The sequence below is a fragment of the Mastigoproctus giganteus genome, chromosome 9, assembly GCF_048544385.1.
Source record: "Mastigoproctus giganteus isolate SK-2022 chromosome 9, ASM4854438v1, whole genome shotgun sequence".
Taxonomy (NCBI): domain Eukaryota; kingdom Metazoa; phylum Arthropoda; class Arachnida; order Uropygi; family Thelyphonidae; genus Mastigoproctus; species Mastigoproctus giganteus.
In genome coordinates, this window is record NC_143583.1 from 128,501,111 (window position 1) to 128,516,320 (window position 15,210).

The 15,210-nt window shown below is 33.6% G+C and overlaps 1 protein-coding gene across 1 annotated transcript in view; it reads left to right on the forward strand.

Moving 5' to 3' along the window:
- LOC150080720 (phospholipid-transporting ATPase VA) overlaps nt 1-15,210 on the forward strand; it is a 380,422-nt gene that overhangs the window by 236,231 nt on the left and 128,981 nt on the right. Inside the window, exons 8-10 of the mRNA XM_090381627.1 lie at nt 2,357-2,621; nt 6,206-6,255; nt 10,790-10,978. Of these exons, the coding sequence (XP_090237753.1) occupies nt 2,357-2,621; nt 6,206-6,255; nt 10,790-10,978 (504 nt within the window). The remainder of the gene's footprint in view (nt 1-2,356; nt 2,622-6,205; nt 6,256-10,789; nt 10,979-15,210) is intronic.

The window sequence follows — 15,210 nt, forward strand, 5'->3', positions numbered from 1 at the left end:
TTGGATAATAATTTTAAATTTAAATTTAGAAAATAATGTATTATTGATCTCATTTGTTTGATTAGTGAGGCTCAAGGAATCTCTTTCAATGCACTTTATTTATTTTGGTTGTTATATAAAAGTATTAATTTTAGATTTTAATAAATTTAATATAATATTATTTTTTAATTATATAATATAATTTATGTGTATAATAAATGTAATACTTTGGTATGTAAAATCAAATCTTTACTTCACTGTTTATTTTCTAATTGATTTTTAATTTATCCTTTTTATTAGCTGTGATTATGTAAATTTCATTGGCAATAATTATAATTGTATTACTTTTATTGAGAGTACAACAAAATTATATAAATATTTTTGAGGGGGGCACCAAATTTTGATTGACACCCAGGCACCACATTCTCTATCAACGCCCCTACTGTTTTCACAAATGTAGCTCCTACATGTGTTTGATGGTGGAGCTGCATTTTCATTTTCAGCAATTGTGCTTTCTATTTATAGATTTTACTTGCCATTTTGAGCTTCTAAGATGGGGAAAAAAAAAAATAAAATAACTGTAATAACTGTATCATTGAATGAATTAAACTAATAGATAAATGAGCTCCATTTAGGCAACATTTTTTACTTAAAAATTCAATGTGAACTGATTATATGGCATCAAAAAGAATCAAACAAGTAACTCATATAATGACTTGTGTATAGCATTCTGCTAAAGGTGAAAGAAATAAGGATTACAGGGATAAGAGGGATTTTATTTGTTTACTGTATAGTATTGTAATTAGCATGCCATCATAAAATTGTATGTCTATTAGTTGGTGACTGCTCCACCTCTCGATAACTTCAACCATTGACAGTGGGGGGCATAAGGGGTTGGGAAGAGTGAGAAAGGAAGTTGAGGCAAGCTACAAAAACAATCTTAAATTCCAATTTGTGTTAAGCAGTATTTCATGTAAGCATTTTTGTGTTAAGTGAATAAACACATGTTGAAAATTGTCCTGAAATTGACCTGACATGCATTTTATAGAAGAAGAAGAAGAACTCTTTATTGCATACAAAACGCACATGCTGTACACAATACCCTTCACGGCTACAAGCCAGGGGTTTACAGTAAAGGCTAATACAAGGTTACAAAGGCTAATACAATATTACAGTAAAGGCTAATACAATGTAATAAACAACGACGAGATAGGAGAAAAAAAATAATATTATTACTAATTATACAAGTGTAGGAAAGCAAATGAAAAATTTATATATGATTAACTTACATATGATTATGTTAACTATTTTCATGTTAAATGAGCTCCAATGTAAATCTTTAATATTTCAGTGAATTTTCCTTCTTTGTAAACTTTTGTTGCTTAAAAAAAAAATTAAGAGATATAGAAAGATTTAACCAAAGATAATTAAACTCAAATAGGAAAAATTCCATTATTTCATAAATGCCACATGTTATATGTTTCAAAATTAATCGACATGGAAAATTATTGGAAGCCTTGATCAAAATTGATGACCAATTTTTCTATTTCCTTTAATATAGCTGGATAGATTCCAGCTTATTCCTTCACTTTATCAATAATTTCTCTTCCAGTGACTTTTCAGTTATCATAAAATCATTCATCTCCCAGTTAGTATTATCCTGAATCTGAAAACATCTTTACATGTGAATTTAGATGGAAATATTTGTTCAGCTTATCAACAGGATCATCAGTACTGATATCAGATGTGCCCAGCTGGCTTATTTGATATCAGTACCATTGACATCAAATGGGGAATGGATTGCGTTCCTTTCTTTATAATGTTCATATAAGCAATGGATTCTTTGTTAATGCTTTACATGTGAAGCAAAAGACCTCATAATTTGCCTTTGCTAGAGAGTCCCCACCCCAAGTAACTTTGTTAGTCTAATTTATACTTGTAGTATTCAGAAGCCTGATAATTTTTCTGACACTAAGATATTATTACTTTTGATTATCAGTTTCAATCTGTACCTTGGTTAGCACCTCTTTGTTGGCATAAAAAATTTAGTAGTTTCTAGAAAGATCTCCTTCCCATTTAGTATTTGTATTTACTAAAATTATCAGTGACCCTATTGAAAATACTTGACATCCAAGATCAATTTAATCCTCTTGATGAAAGCAAAATCCCTTGTCCTTATTAATAGTTATTTGTAATCACACTGTAATTTGCCCACTGTAATCACAGCCAATTAATAGTTCCTTTATTTCATGATTCTTTTGCTTGTCATTTATTTTGGATGGCCTTTAAATTAAAAATAATGCATTACAATACCTGATACTCATTATTTGATATTTTATTATGAAATTGCTAATCAACTATTACCTTATTATTTCAGGTAATGATCCCTATATCTCTCTATGTAACTATTGAAATAATTAAATTGGGTCAAGTTTACTTAATCCATGAAGATGTTAAACTGTATGATCCACAGTCCAATAAAAGATTAGAATGTAGAGCTCTTAATATCACAGAAGAATTGGGCCAAGTACAATATGTTTTTTCAGATAAAACAGGAACTTTAACTGAAAATCATATGATCTTTCGACGTTGCACTATCGGAGGACTTGATTACAATCACCATCATCCTGTTATTTCAGATGGTAAGGTAAATATTTAACTCAAATATAGTAATAATAATATAATAGTCATTTATTGCCGCTTTAACGTGTATTTATATACAGGTGATAATTCTCATGCAACCAGAATTAGGAAGCCTATAGTAATTTACAGAACACTAGTGAAAAATTTTTCAGTAGAAATGCAATAGACTCAGTGGATGATTTTGGATGATTTTTTTTTTTTTAATGCTGATTTTGAATGTGTAGCCTATGTTTTTCCTAGTTCCCTCCTTTCACAACTTATTTTAGTTTTCATCTAATTAGATTTCAGTCTATATGTTCACATTAGTTGGACTAACTATTGATAGAGAAATTTTGTAGCAGGAGTTTTTTAGATCTTTCTGCAGTGGTCAGTTCTACCAGTTTCTAAGGCTGCACTATCACCACTTGCTCCACATATGGCAGAAGGATATATAAAGCAGATCTCCCTATCACAGATAAGTCAGTAAGCCAAAATATAAGTGTATGAGTTAGCATCGTTATATATTAGTAAACGTATGCTCTTTTTATAGCTTTTGGCGTCAGTTGCAATTGAATGTGCTTTAAAAATGCCATGCCAGTTTATTAATTCAGCAGATAGTTTAGTTATGTGTGTGATGATTACACAAGTTAACTTTCAGACATTCTGTAAGACTTCTGTTAAAGAAAGCATACAAACTATATTTTGGCTACAAATTAGGTGATCAGGACAAGAAGTAGTCTCCTCATCTATGCTGTACAATTACTGTTTCCTGTCTATGACTGGATGAATTTCTGAAGTCCTCTTCAGTTGAGGCTATAGTTAGGTGGAAGAAGTAGGGTAACCTGTAGTTACCCTGCTTAACCTTCTCCCCATCCAGTGGATCTCTAAAAATACATTTTCTTCATTCTCATCTAGAATTTTCCTAGATACAGGTGCATTGTGATGAACACAATGAATGTTTTTATCAAGGTATTGCTACCATGTGGAAATGTTATCAAGGAAAGTGGAAGCCTAGCATGCTTCCAGAGTATTGCTGGATATTGATTGGGAGGCTTGTGATCATTACAAAAATTAAAAGTAAACAATAAAAATATAGTCAGTTAATCTTTTTTTTTTTTTTTTTATGTCATTTATTGTAATACTTGTTAAAATTTTCAGTAAGTGTAATGCATTCTTCTCTAAATCTGTGGATGCTTGGTAATGTCTTTATATTTGGATTCAGCTCATCAAAATCTGTAGATGTACCATATTTTGGAAAAAAAAAAAATCAAAAAGATCAAAATTTGTTGTCAAGTATAATTCTTATATGCATGATGTTACATATAAATGATATATTAATTACATAGATATATAATGATGTAATTAATATGAGAATTACATTGTTATACCAATGAGACGTGTGTGTCGAATGGCACCCGAACGATGTGCCATAATGCATATATGTGGTCATTTTTAAGCAGTAAAATGAATGCTGCAAAAGTGAAAGCATGTGAAGTTAACAACTGCTGAATATCAGCACACTGATTGACCTCTGTTACATTTGTAGCAACAATTGTTTCTTGTTTATAGACTTCTTAAACAGTTTTATTTGTTCTTTTCTTGTATTGAGATTAGTTTATAGAATAAAATTTTGATAAAATTGAGCATTTTTCTATTTACGGCTCAGCTCAAAAGTGAATGTTTGCTTTTAGGTATGAATTTAAGACTTTTCAACTGTTATTTATTTTTAAGAAGGTATTAAAAGAGTCACTTCTCAACATTCCAAAAATCATGGCACATTGGATAAAATCTCTCAAATATAGGCAGCAGTGAAGTTGTTAAACCTTGTTAAGGCAGAGCTTTCCACCTGTTTCTCCATACAACCCTGAAAATCTAATTTTAAATAAATTAAAAAGGGGAAAAAAAAAAAAAAAGAAATCAAATTCACGTGATTTGTGACTCCACAGAAAAGCACTGACCAAATTTCAACAGGTTCCCACCATTGCGAAAGGGACTTTGTTTAGCATATAATGCTTCAGTGCAATGCTTTTTAATTTGACATGATTTCAGAACTCTCTTGTGAACCTAAATTTCCTCTTTGAATAGAGTAAAATAAACATATACAAAATTTAAAAAAACAAATTAATTATAAAAAAATTTACAGAATATTTGCAAAGTCCCCAAGACCCTTTTTTGGAACAACAGAGTTTTGAAGATTAGTTTTCACAGTTGAAAACTTTTTTTTTAAAATTAGCATTATGAGAACAATAATCAAGGAAACCAAGCTTAATTTATATCAGCTTTGGAAAGGGAGTATTGCTAATTGATTTCATCCAAGTATCTATGAAACCCTTCCTAATTTATGTAAATTCTCTAGGTTGGGTGACGTATTGTCACCCAACCTAGATATATCAAAGGCTGCATCCTCCTGTCAAGCATAAATGGTAATAAACTTGATTTCTTATGCAATAGGGTAGATTAAGCTTGTGCCTTTTCAATTTCCTCAGGCAGCTAGTTTCAGTGGCTGTTACTCTTTTTAGCAATAGTTGGCCATCATATTGACATTCCAACCCCCCCTTGGTACTTTTCCCATTTCTTTTATATATATTCTTATGGAGAAACCCCCCACTCTTCACTTAAACTCCTAAATTTTTTTAGAAATATTTGATTAGATTGCAAGAAGTGTACCTTAATGCTCATATTGCCACTTAGTTTTCTGAACTACACCAGTGTATCCCTCTTCTTGTTCCATTTGCACAGAAAGCAAGGCATTTTTGTATAACCAAGCCCTTGGCACCAGTATCATGTTGGCCAAACATGATACTGATTTTTTTTTTTTTCCCAAATAAACATTTTTGTAGTTTTCTTTTAAGTGTGCTGAATGGGATACAAGAATGGATGTATACCCGTTTCCAGTATGAAGGTGATCTTCTTTGAGGCTTTGCTTTGATTAGTCAGCATATAGCTTCTACTCCATTGGTTGGTAGAAAACTTCAGAGAAGTTCATATTGCCGGAATGTTGTTGCAATATAGTAGTAGTAGTAGTAGTAGTAGTAGTGGAAAATGATGCAGGAAAGCAAGTTTATATAGCGTCAACCCAGAAAAAAAAAAAAAAAAAAAACACCTCCTTCCCATCCATCAAGTTTTACTAGTGAGTGAATGACCAACCCATAAATTCCAGTCAACATCTGGAAAGTTAAAATCCCCCAAAATAAGACTCTCTGATTTTACTGGTCCACTCTATTTCCCTGTACATTTTCTTATTATACTCATCAGAGTCATTAGGCCTATAGCACACTCCTACTCTCAATTTTGATCGCCCAATGCTTATGTCACACCAAACTGACTCGACACTGCACTGTCCAGCAATGTCAGCTTGCTTCACTTCCTTGAATTTTATGTGTTTCTTAACAATTGTGGAAACTGTTAAAGAATGCACCGCACGTGAATTACCGTAAAAATGGCATATTTAATATTGTTAATGACATTTAACTTTCTGGAAATTATATGGAAAGGTAAAGTGCAAGTTGAGTGACTATATACTAATATGTATATGGTTGTCTAATTACTAGTAGTTATTCATAAACTTTTTATTTTATTTTATTTATTTATTTTTTTGTTTCAGAAGCTCGGCTAGGAACAACTGATAAGGAAACTGCCACACCTAATAACAAGGTTAAGTAATACCTTTAAAAAGTTAAATTAAATTTGTTTATTTGTAACTAGTAGATAAGAGTTGCCTTTTAACTGAGGATATGACTTTATTCCATTACTATCAAATTGCCTATATACACACACTATCTTACCAAAAGTCATGGGACACTGTACTTATGATCACCTTAGTTGTGATAGGCTTTATACTAATTTCTGGTAGAAAGCTTGATATTGTTCTCCACTCCTCCTTTAAAGCATTCATGAGCTTTACTAATGAAAAGGTCCATCTTAGCCCTAATGCATTAGCAAAGGCACATGATGCAAGAAAGCAAGCTTATATAGCATCAGCCAAAACAACCCCCCCCACACACCCTTCTCGTTTCACCAATCCACTCGCTCCAAATGTTTGTCTAGTTCTGCCTTGAATATATTTAAGCTATCAACTTCTACAATGGCAGATGGAAGTTTGTTCCAGCAAATCAACCACCCCGCTGGCTAAAGGCAAACTTCTGCACATCTATTGTATAACTGTCTTTCCTCAATTTGAATTTTTGCCCTCTCAGGTGATTATTCTGAGCAAGTGGAAGAATCCCATCAGCATTGAGTATGCTCAAACCATTCAAGGCTTTATACACCTCAATCAAATCACTTCACGGGTGCCTAGTCTCCAGACACTGTAATTTGCAAAACTTAAGCCTTTCTTCATAGAGCAACCCTTTGTTCCATTCGCTAATCTTGTTGCCCTTCTCTGTACTCATTCCAGCAGCTCTACATCCTTCTTAAAATAGGCCTCCAGACCTGTATACAGTACTCAAGGTGTGGCCTGACCATGGCCTCATATAAGGGGATAATCACCTCCTTATCCCTGCTAGAAAAATTTCTGTATACCATTGACAAGACACCATGAGCTACTCTTGCAGACTGTCTGCACTGCTCAGAAAACTTCATATCTGCCTGCACAATTACACCCCAAGTCCTTTTCACTCTCTACCACTGTCAGTGTACTACCACACAGTTGATACATTACTCTGGGGTTACCACTTCCCATACGCAGTACTTTACATTTGTCAATGTTAAACTTCAGTTGCCACCTCTCAGGTCAGCTTCTCAAGGTGCCTTTGTAGCCAGGTGGGCAGGAGCAGCAGTGCGTAGCACATGCTTCTTGATTAGACCGGGGTTCGAGCCTGTGACCACCAAATACGGAGGATGCGGAAAGGTCAGTGAATGACCACCACATATCCCCGGAGCAATATGGCCCTAGTTGCTAATGCTCCTATTAAAAAAAAAAAACACCCATCTTCTCAACTTTTCTAGATCCTGTTGCAGCAGTGTACTGTCATTAGTTTCATTAACAACCCTGCCGACCTTCAATTATGGGGAGGAGAAAGCTTGGTTTGCATGAATGCCAGGTCCTTTTCACTAGCTTTGCCTCAATTAGATTGGTATGGCTTTGACAGTCAAATTATCCCACCTGTCTATTAATACAGCTCTCATTCTGAACATTTCTTTCATTCTTTCCTAATCTGGGACTGTTTTCTCTTGCTAGTATATTTGCAGCATTTTGTTTGTCTTCGTTATTGCTGCTGTCATTTAATAAATTGTTAATAGTGCCTACAAAACCGATGACCACAAGTTTTCTTCCTTATTCTGCTGCTGCCTGGAAGAACAGCCCTTAAAATGAATTAATTGAATGCACTGTTTTTGTAATATAATATCTTTTTGGTTACTTATTCTTTCACTGTAACTGTTTGCAGAACCACCACCACTCAGAATTGACTTTTTTAGGGTGGGTTTTCAGGACCTCCTAGTATGGACATATTTTCAATAATAATAATAAAATAAAGTATTGTATGTGTATTTTGAATGTGTATTGTATTTATTTCATACAGTGTGCATTATAGAGGACTATTTTGCAATAAGCAGTTACTGTTAAACACATATAGGTCTGTACATAGCCATGGCTCTTGTCTTCTTGTGCAAATGAGCACTTATTTATGACTGCAGAGTTTTTATTTATACTTAATGCCTGTGTTTTTTGCTTTTCTTTCTGCAAATTCTCCATTACCTTAGGAAATTCTAGTCTTTGCTACACCACATTCAGTGGTATACATGGACCAAGTACAAGAATTTGCTGCCTAAAGCTATTTCTCAAATAGTTCACAAACTCAATGCCAAATAACAGTCCATTAAAAAAAAAAATATATATATATATATACACACACTGTATTTCTTCGATTCTAAGACTCACTTTTTTCCTACCTAGGCTAGGCGCATTATAGCCTAAGCTGCTCTTGCGCCAATAGCTTGCAAATAACAACAACAACAACGACTCACTTTTTTTCCTCTATAAACGTCTCTAAAAAGGGGGTGTGTCTTAGAATCGCAGTTTTTTTTTTTTTCCGAATTTTCCTGCGCATTGCACAGCTCCATACATTTTGTTTTTAGGTGGAAACCTCGCCTCCAAGTTTGACCATTATCACATTCTCCAATGGAATTGGAGAATGTGATAATGGTCAGAATGTGAGAATGTGTCGGTGATTTCACGTGCATTCGAAATGTGAAGCTACCGTTATTTCATTATGGTGGAGCTCACTCGGCGAAAACTAGAAAGTTTTGTTTGTATCATCGAAAGTACGTAAGAAGTGGAGTTACAGTATTTCATTAATTTTAATCCCTTATTGCGCATTAAAATGCCAAAAAGATTGAACTAGGAAGCCGCATTGAAACAAAAAGTTTTGTGCATGCAAAAGAACATGGAAATAGAACTGCAGGTCGACATTTTGACATTAGTGAAGTAAATGTTCGTCGTTGGAGAAATGATCGCAATTCCATATTTTCGTGCAAAGCAACAACCAAGTGTTTTACAGGGCATAAGAAAGGAAGATTTCCAGAAGTCGATGAAGCTGTGATATGTTTTGTAACGGAGACATGTGCAAAAGGATTACCCATCACTTGACAAGCCATGCAATTGAAAGCTGGAGAAATTGCAAAGTCCCTCGGAATAGAGAAAATAATTCTTAAAGGCAGTCGCGGCTGGTGCGACAGACTCGTGCGTCATAGTGGATTATCGTTAAGACGCCGAACATCTATCTGTCAAAAAATTCCTGCAGACTTTCAACAGAAGGAAGCTGATTAACTTTCAGCGACAGGTGATGAAATTAAGGAAAAAAAGAAACTATGAGTTTAGTCAAATTGGAAATGCTGATGAAACCCCAGTCTTCTTTATTATGCCTCAAAATTACACAGTCAACACTAAAGGTGATAAAGAAATCAAGATTATAAGCACAGGCTACGAAAAGCAGCGTATCACTGCTGATGGTTGAAAGTTGCCACCATATTTAATTTTAAATAGAAAAACCATACCAAAGAATGAAATTTTCCCCAAAGATGTTATTGTGCATGCAGAAAAAAAATGGATGGATGGCGGCAGAGCTTATGGAATATTGGCTAAATGTTGTGTGGATTATACATCCTGAAAGTCTTTGTAACCCACCTAGCATGCTAGTACTTGATGCATTTCGTGGACATTTGTCCGAACGTGTCAAAAATAAAATCGTGCAAAAACGTGGTGACTTGGTTGCAATTCCTGGTGGCATGACTAGCCAACTGCAGCCACTCGACGTTTCAGTCAACAAACCATTTAAGGATTACTCGAGAAAGGAATATGAATCCTGGCTGTTGACTGACAACCTTCCGCTGACACCTTCCGGAAAAATTAAGAAAGTGCCGGCATCAAAATTGGCAGAATGGGTATCAACAGCTTGGAAGCTGATCCCAAAAAGAATAGTAAAGCATTCATTTAAAAAATGTTGCATCACCAATGCTCTCAATGGCTCAGAAGATGATATATTATGGAATAATGAAGATAACGACGGCTCAGAAGAATCTGACCCTGAATGTGAAGTAGACTGATATTGATTCAGATGCAGATATCGACGGCTCAGAAGATTCAGAAGGAAGTGACGAATAACATACCTACTGATAAATACCGGTACTATTGTTGTTAGTGAATTGAATTCTATTATAATAAAAATATTTGTTAGATTTATTTTAGTGTTTTATTTTATTTTATTTTTTTTCTTAGAATCAAAGCTTTTTTTCTGAAATTAAGGTACTGAAATTAAGATGCGTCTTAGAATCGAAGAAATACGGTGTATATATATATATATTGTCATGGGAGTCCCAACTGAGTCAAATCAGCCTAAGGTGAGCCCTGGAACCTCTGCTAGTAATGACAGTGAAATGTAACTGTTATTATTTTTGTGCTTTGTGGACTTTATCAAATTTTTCACATAAGTGTAGTGTATTCAACTCTTTGCTTACTAAATGGGAGTAGCTACTGACATTTTCTAAGATAATGGGAAGGAAACTTCCATTAGTTACAGGTCACAAGGACATTCTGATAAACTCAGTAAGAACTGATCATAAATTTATTAAGCAATAAATTAGAATTACAAATATTTATTCTGTTCTTAAGTTTTATGGATATATTTGCATATGATGTTATGTATACTTATATAGTCACTGTATGATAAATTCTTTATCTATTGAATAGGATGACACTGCCTTCCTTTTAAATCCAAGCCTTCAAGAAGAGTTATCAAAGATGGAAATGCAGCTACATGTTAGTTCCACTCCATGTGAAGTGAGTTTAAGTTCAGATAGTAAAAGAATTCAGGACTTCTTTTTATTGCTAGCTGTTTGTAATACTGTGGTTGTCTCCAAGCATCCCCATAAAGACCAGGTAAAGCTTTATTAATATTATAATCCCGTGAATTTATTTAATATACATTGTTATTCAATTAATATAATTTTTTTTTTATTTGCCATTATCACTTAATAACTAAAACATTATTCATAGTGTTTTAGTTTGTGAAAGTTGTAAATGTAAATTTCATTTTCCTCATTACTGAATGTTTTCTTATCAAGGTTATTAGTTAGGAAGGATCAGAAGCATAAATTGTCATCGTTTATAGTTGTGCATCACCTATTCATAGTTGTGTAAGAATGTATGAGCATTAAATGAATGTAAATCTTTTTTTGCTAGTACATGCACAACTGAGATTTAGCTTGTAACAAGTATACTGTGATGCAGCTTTATTACATTGAAGAATATTAGAATGGTACAATCATTTTTGAGATAGGAGATAGTTAAAGATAATTACATATTATGCCACCACTCCTCACAATTCTTCTCTTTCTTGGTGATTACTCTCTCTCTCTCTCTCTCTCTCTCTCTCTCTCTCAGGGTAATTTTTTTTTTTTTGCCTGGTGCAGCATAAGCTTCAGGCTTCCTTGCACCATATGGCTAATAATAATAATAATTTCTACAAAAATGATTTGGTATATCTATGCACATTTATTCATTATTTCTGTCCTGAGTGTTCTAACAGTTCAAATAAGCAATGAAAGGTTGTAGATATGTGAATGTGTTAGTTAATACTATTAGCTGTCACCAAGCTGATGACAAGTATTGAAGAATTTGTTTTCCAAAGCCACTTGGATTGAGCTTTAGCAGTGATGGAAAGGTATATCAATGCAGGATGAGACTGTTTTGAAAGAAATAAATGCCATTATTCATTTCATTTCATTTTTTTTTTTTTTATTCAATTTTTAATGCAATCACTCCTATAACTTTTGAAACAGATTATATATCTATGCTGCATTAGGTTTCATAGAAACAGAATGGAGTAATCCTTGTGGACCATATAAAAGTCTACTAAAAATGATATTCCATTTGTGCTTTCTCCATCTTAATAGTTTGAGAAATGTCCATTGAAAGCAGCAGTCCTATAAAATTTATGGACAACCTGAATAATTCCAAATTTAAAATGATATTGTTTAGGAAAGATACCTTTAGAAATAGCATCTTTGGAGGGGGGAAAAAAGGGCAAATGAAAAAAAAGGAGGGATAAAACATATATGGTATGAGCAAACAGGAGGATGAAAATGGCAAAACTTGGCACATAATGTTCCTCTCCCCCTTTTCCAATTTGACTTGACATTTTACAGAAATCCTTACATTTTTATTAGTGAGATTAGGTCAACCAGTGCTGATATAATAGAGCTAAAGGAGACATGATGCCATCCAGAAGTAGTGTGGAAGCCTTTTATTGTAGTGAATACAGTATGATCAGGAGAGATAAGGAGGGCTAAAGGGGATGAGGATCATTCTTCTTAGAAAAAGAGTGCTGAAACCAATCAGTGTCCCTAGAATCGGATTTTATTCAGATATACACTGAATCACTGCGATATGAGATGAATTTCACTAAAGGGAAGATGACCGTGTGGGTGTGTTACAGGCCAAATGATTCTGAGGACTATAACAAAAATCGTTTCAGTAAACTTGAATGGACAAAGAAGGATGATTGTCTCATTATGGGCAATTTCAATCTACCTCTTATACAAAGGATATTAATAAATGTTTTGAGGATAAATTTGACCACACCAGTTTGTTTGCAGAAATGAGTTACATTGAAACTTAACAACATCCTTCTAATTCCTCTCATGTAGCACTATGAGCTGTTGTTGGGTGCAGCAGATGCAACATTGAGTGTGCCCATGTCAGCACAAATTCAGACACAATAGTGAATGTTTGTGTTGAAAATGTGGAGAGTTAAAAGGTGTGAATTATTGTCCATTCCAAATGGAATTCGGACTTGTAAGGAGGCATCATCCACAGTAAGCTGGTGAAAGTGTATGGAGAAAATATGTGAGAACAGATAGTGCAGAGATGCCATCAGTTGTTCAATGAAGGGCAAATAAGTCTGTGTGATGAACATCAAATTGTCCACTTGCTATTGCTGGTGTAAATGCCAGTGTGGAACAAGTGAACCAAATGATCTAAGAAAATAGACAGATTAAAGTACATGAATTAGCCAAATAAATGGGGATGTCCATTGACAGTGCCCAGTGTATGATAGTTTCTCCATAAGTTAGGCACAGATTCGAAATGTTGTCTCTTTTATGATTATTACTGGCTATTATTTGTAGCTTATAAATAGTTTGAGTTCATAATGATTGAAAGTAATACTTGTATATACATCTTTCATTACTAATTGTGTGAATTTGGAATTTTATTTACTGTATTTTCCAGTGTATAAGACTCCTTGAATTTGAGTTAACTTTTATTAAACTTAATTGCTTTTCCATATCACAGAAAAAAAATTTAAAAAAATTCTTAATCCTAATAACTTTTATAATATAGATATATTAATCACTGGCACTATCAGTGAATCCTCTGAATCCTGTTTTTCATCTTCAGTTGTAGTATTTTCAGTCCCTCCTTGATGACTAATCTCCAAAGGCTCTTCCTCCAAATCATTTTCATATATCAAGTTTTCTTCACTACCATCCAAAGCATTATTGATTCCATGTTTCTTAAAAGACTACTATAATATCTAGATTGATGTTTGTCCACACTCTTTTGTCACACACACACACACACACACACACACACACACACACACACACACTTATATGATAGATGTTCTCTTTAATTTGCCAGATTTAATAAACTCTTTATTGTTATCATCCATCATCCACTATTCCATTCTCTCAGTAGAACTTTAAATGGCTTTTTGATAGACATATCTGGTGGTTGAAGTTGAGATGTCAATCCTCCAGGAATTACAGCAAATTTATGGGCTCCATGAGATGGGTTCTAAATTGGTCAAAAACAAGTACAGGAACTCCCCAACTTATGTAATACTCGACTTACGCAAATTCGACTTTATGTAAGTTTTTTCTGGTCAGTGCAAACTGAAAAAAATATGGAAACATATTTTGCATCTGTAGGGATAAATGGAGATACAGGTAACCCTCATATAACACAGTAGTTTGGTTCCTACAAAATCTGGTGTAATGCAAAACTGTGTTATATGGGACTAAGAACCAGTACAAAAAGGGGGGTTATGTTCCAAAAGTTAACAAAAATACCCCTTTTTTTTATAACTATCGGAAACTTAATTTTTATAGTAGTAATAACTTAATATTTTAGCTTTTTTTTATAATAGTAGCAACTTAAATAGTAATAACTGAACAAACGTCTAACCTTACAAATTGTGATACTTGTATGTCAGGTAATGTACATTCATTTAATTTTCTTCCTCTTCATCGCTGCTAAGCACAATCTCTTCTGCAGCATCTAGATTTCGTGTACCAACTGCACTCTTCGAAGTCACAATTATTTTTTATGGTCTCAAGCAAGTGCAAGTTCAATAGCACAGAAATCCAGGGATCTCCCAACAAAATACAGTTGACCCCCGCTTTAAATGATACGTGAAAATCTGAAGAGTATTTTCCAGTTAGCAAAATAAAAATAAATTTACGCTTACATACATAGCTTAATTAATACATACTGTAATGTGTACATTTGTACTAATTGATATTTCTGTTCACTGACTTTTTTTTTTATTGTTGTAAAATTTAAAACAGAAAAAATGATAAGTAATTAATAACAAAGAACACAGCATGCACAAGTTGTAACAAATATGATATGGAGTAATGAGTTTCTGAAAATTTATTTTTTATATGATTGAAGATTTTATGAAAGGGGAAACACATTTCACTATAATAACAAGAAAATCCAGAATTCTAGCTATCGGTACTATAGAAAATGCAAGAAAATCAAGTTTACTCCTGTTTATAATTTATACACTAACAGAAAAGACCGATAAACGGGGAAGTGCAAATTGTTTTTATTGTTTTATAGCAGAAACCTCCAGAAAATATGCTCTAGAAAAATATCACGAAGTGATAACAACTAGTGAGTCAACAGCAGGGATTCACAAAAAGGAATAGAAACACTGAAAAATTACATCTAACATAATAGCAGGGTTTTCCCAGCTCAAAAATACCGTGTTATGCAAGATTTCCAGCAATTCTCAAACCAAGTTGGAGCGAAACCTTGTTGTAGAAGTACCATGTTGTGCAAGGATTGTCGTAATTTATCAATCGTGTTAGAGCGAAACCATG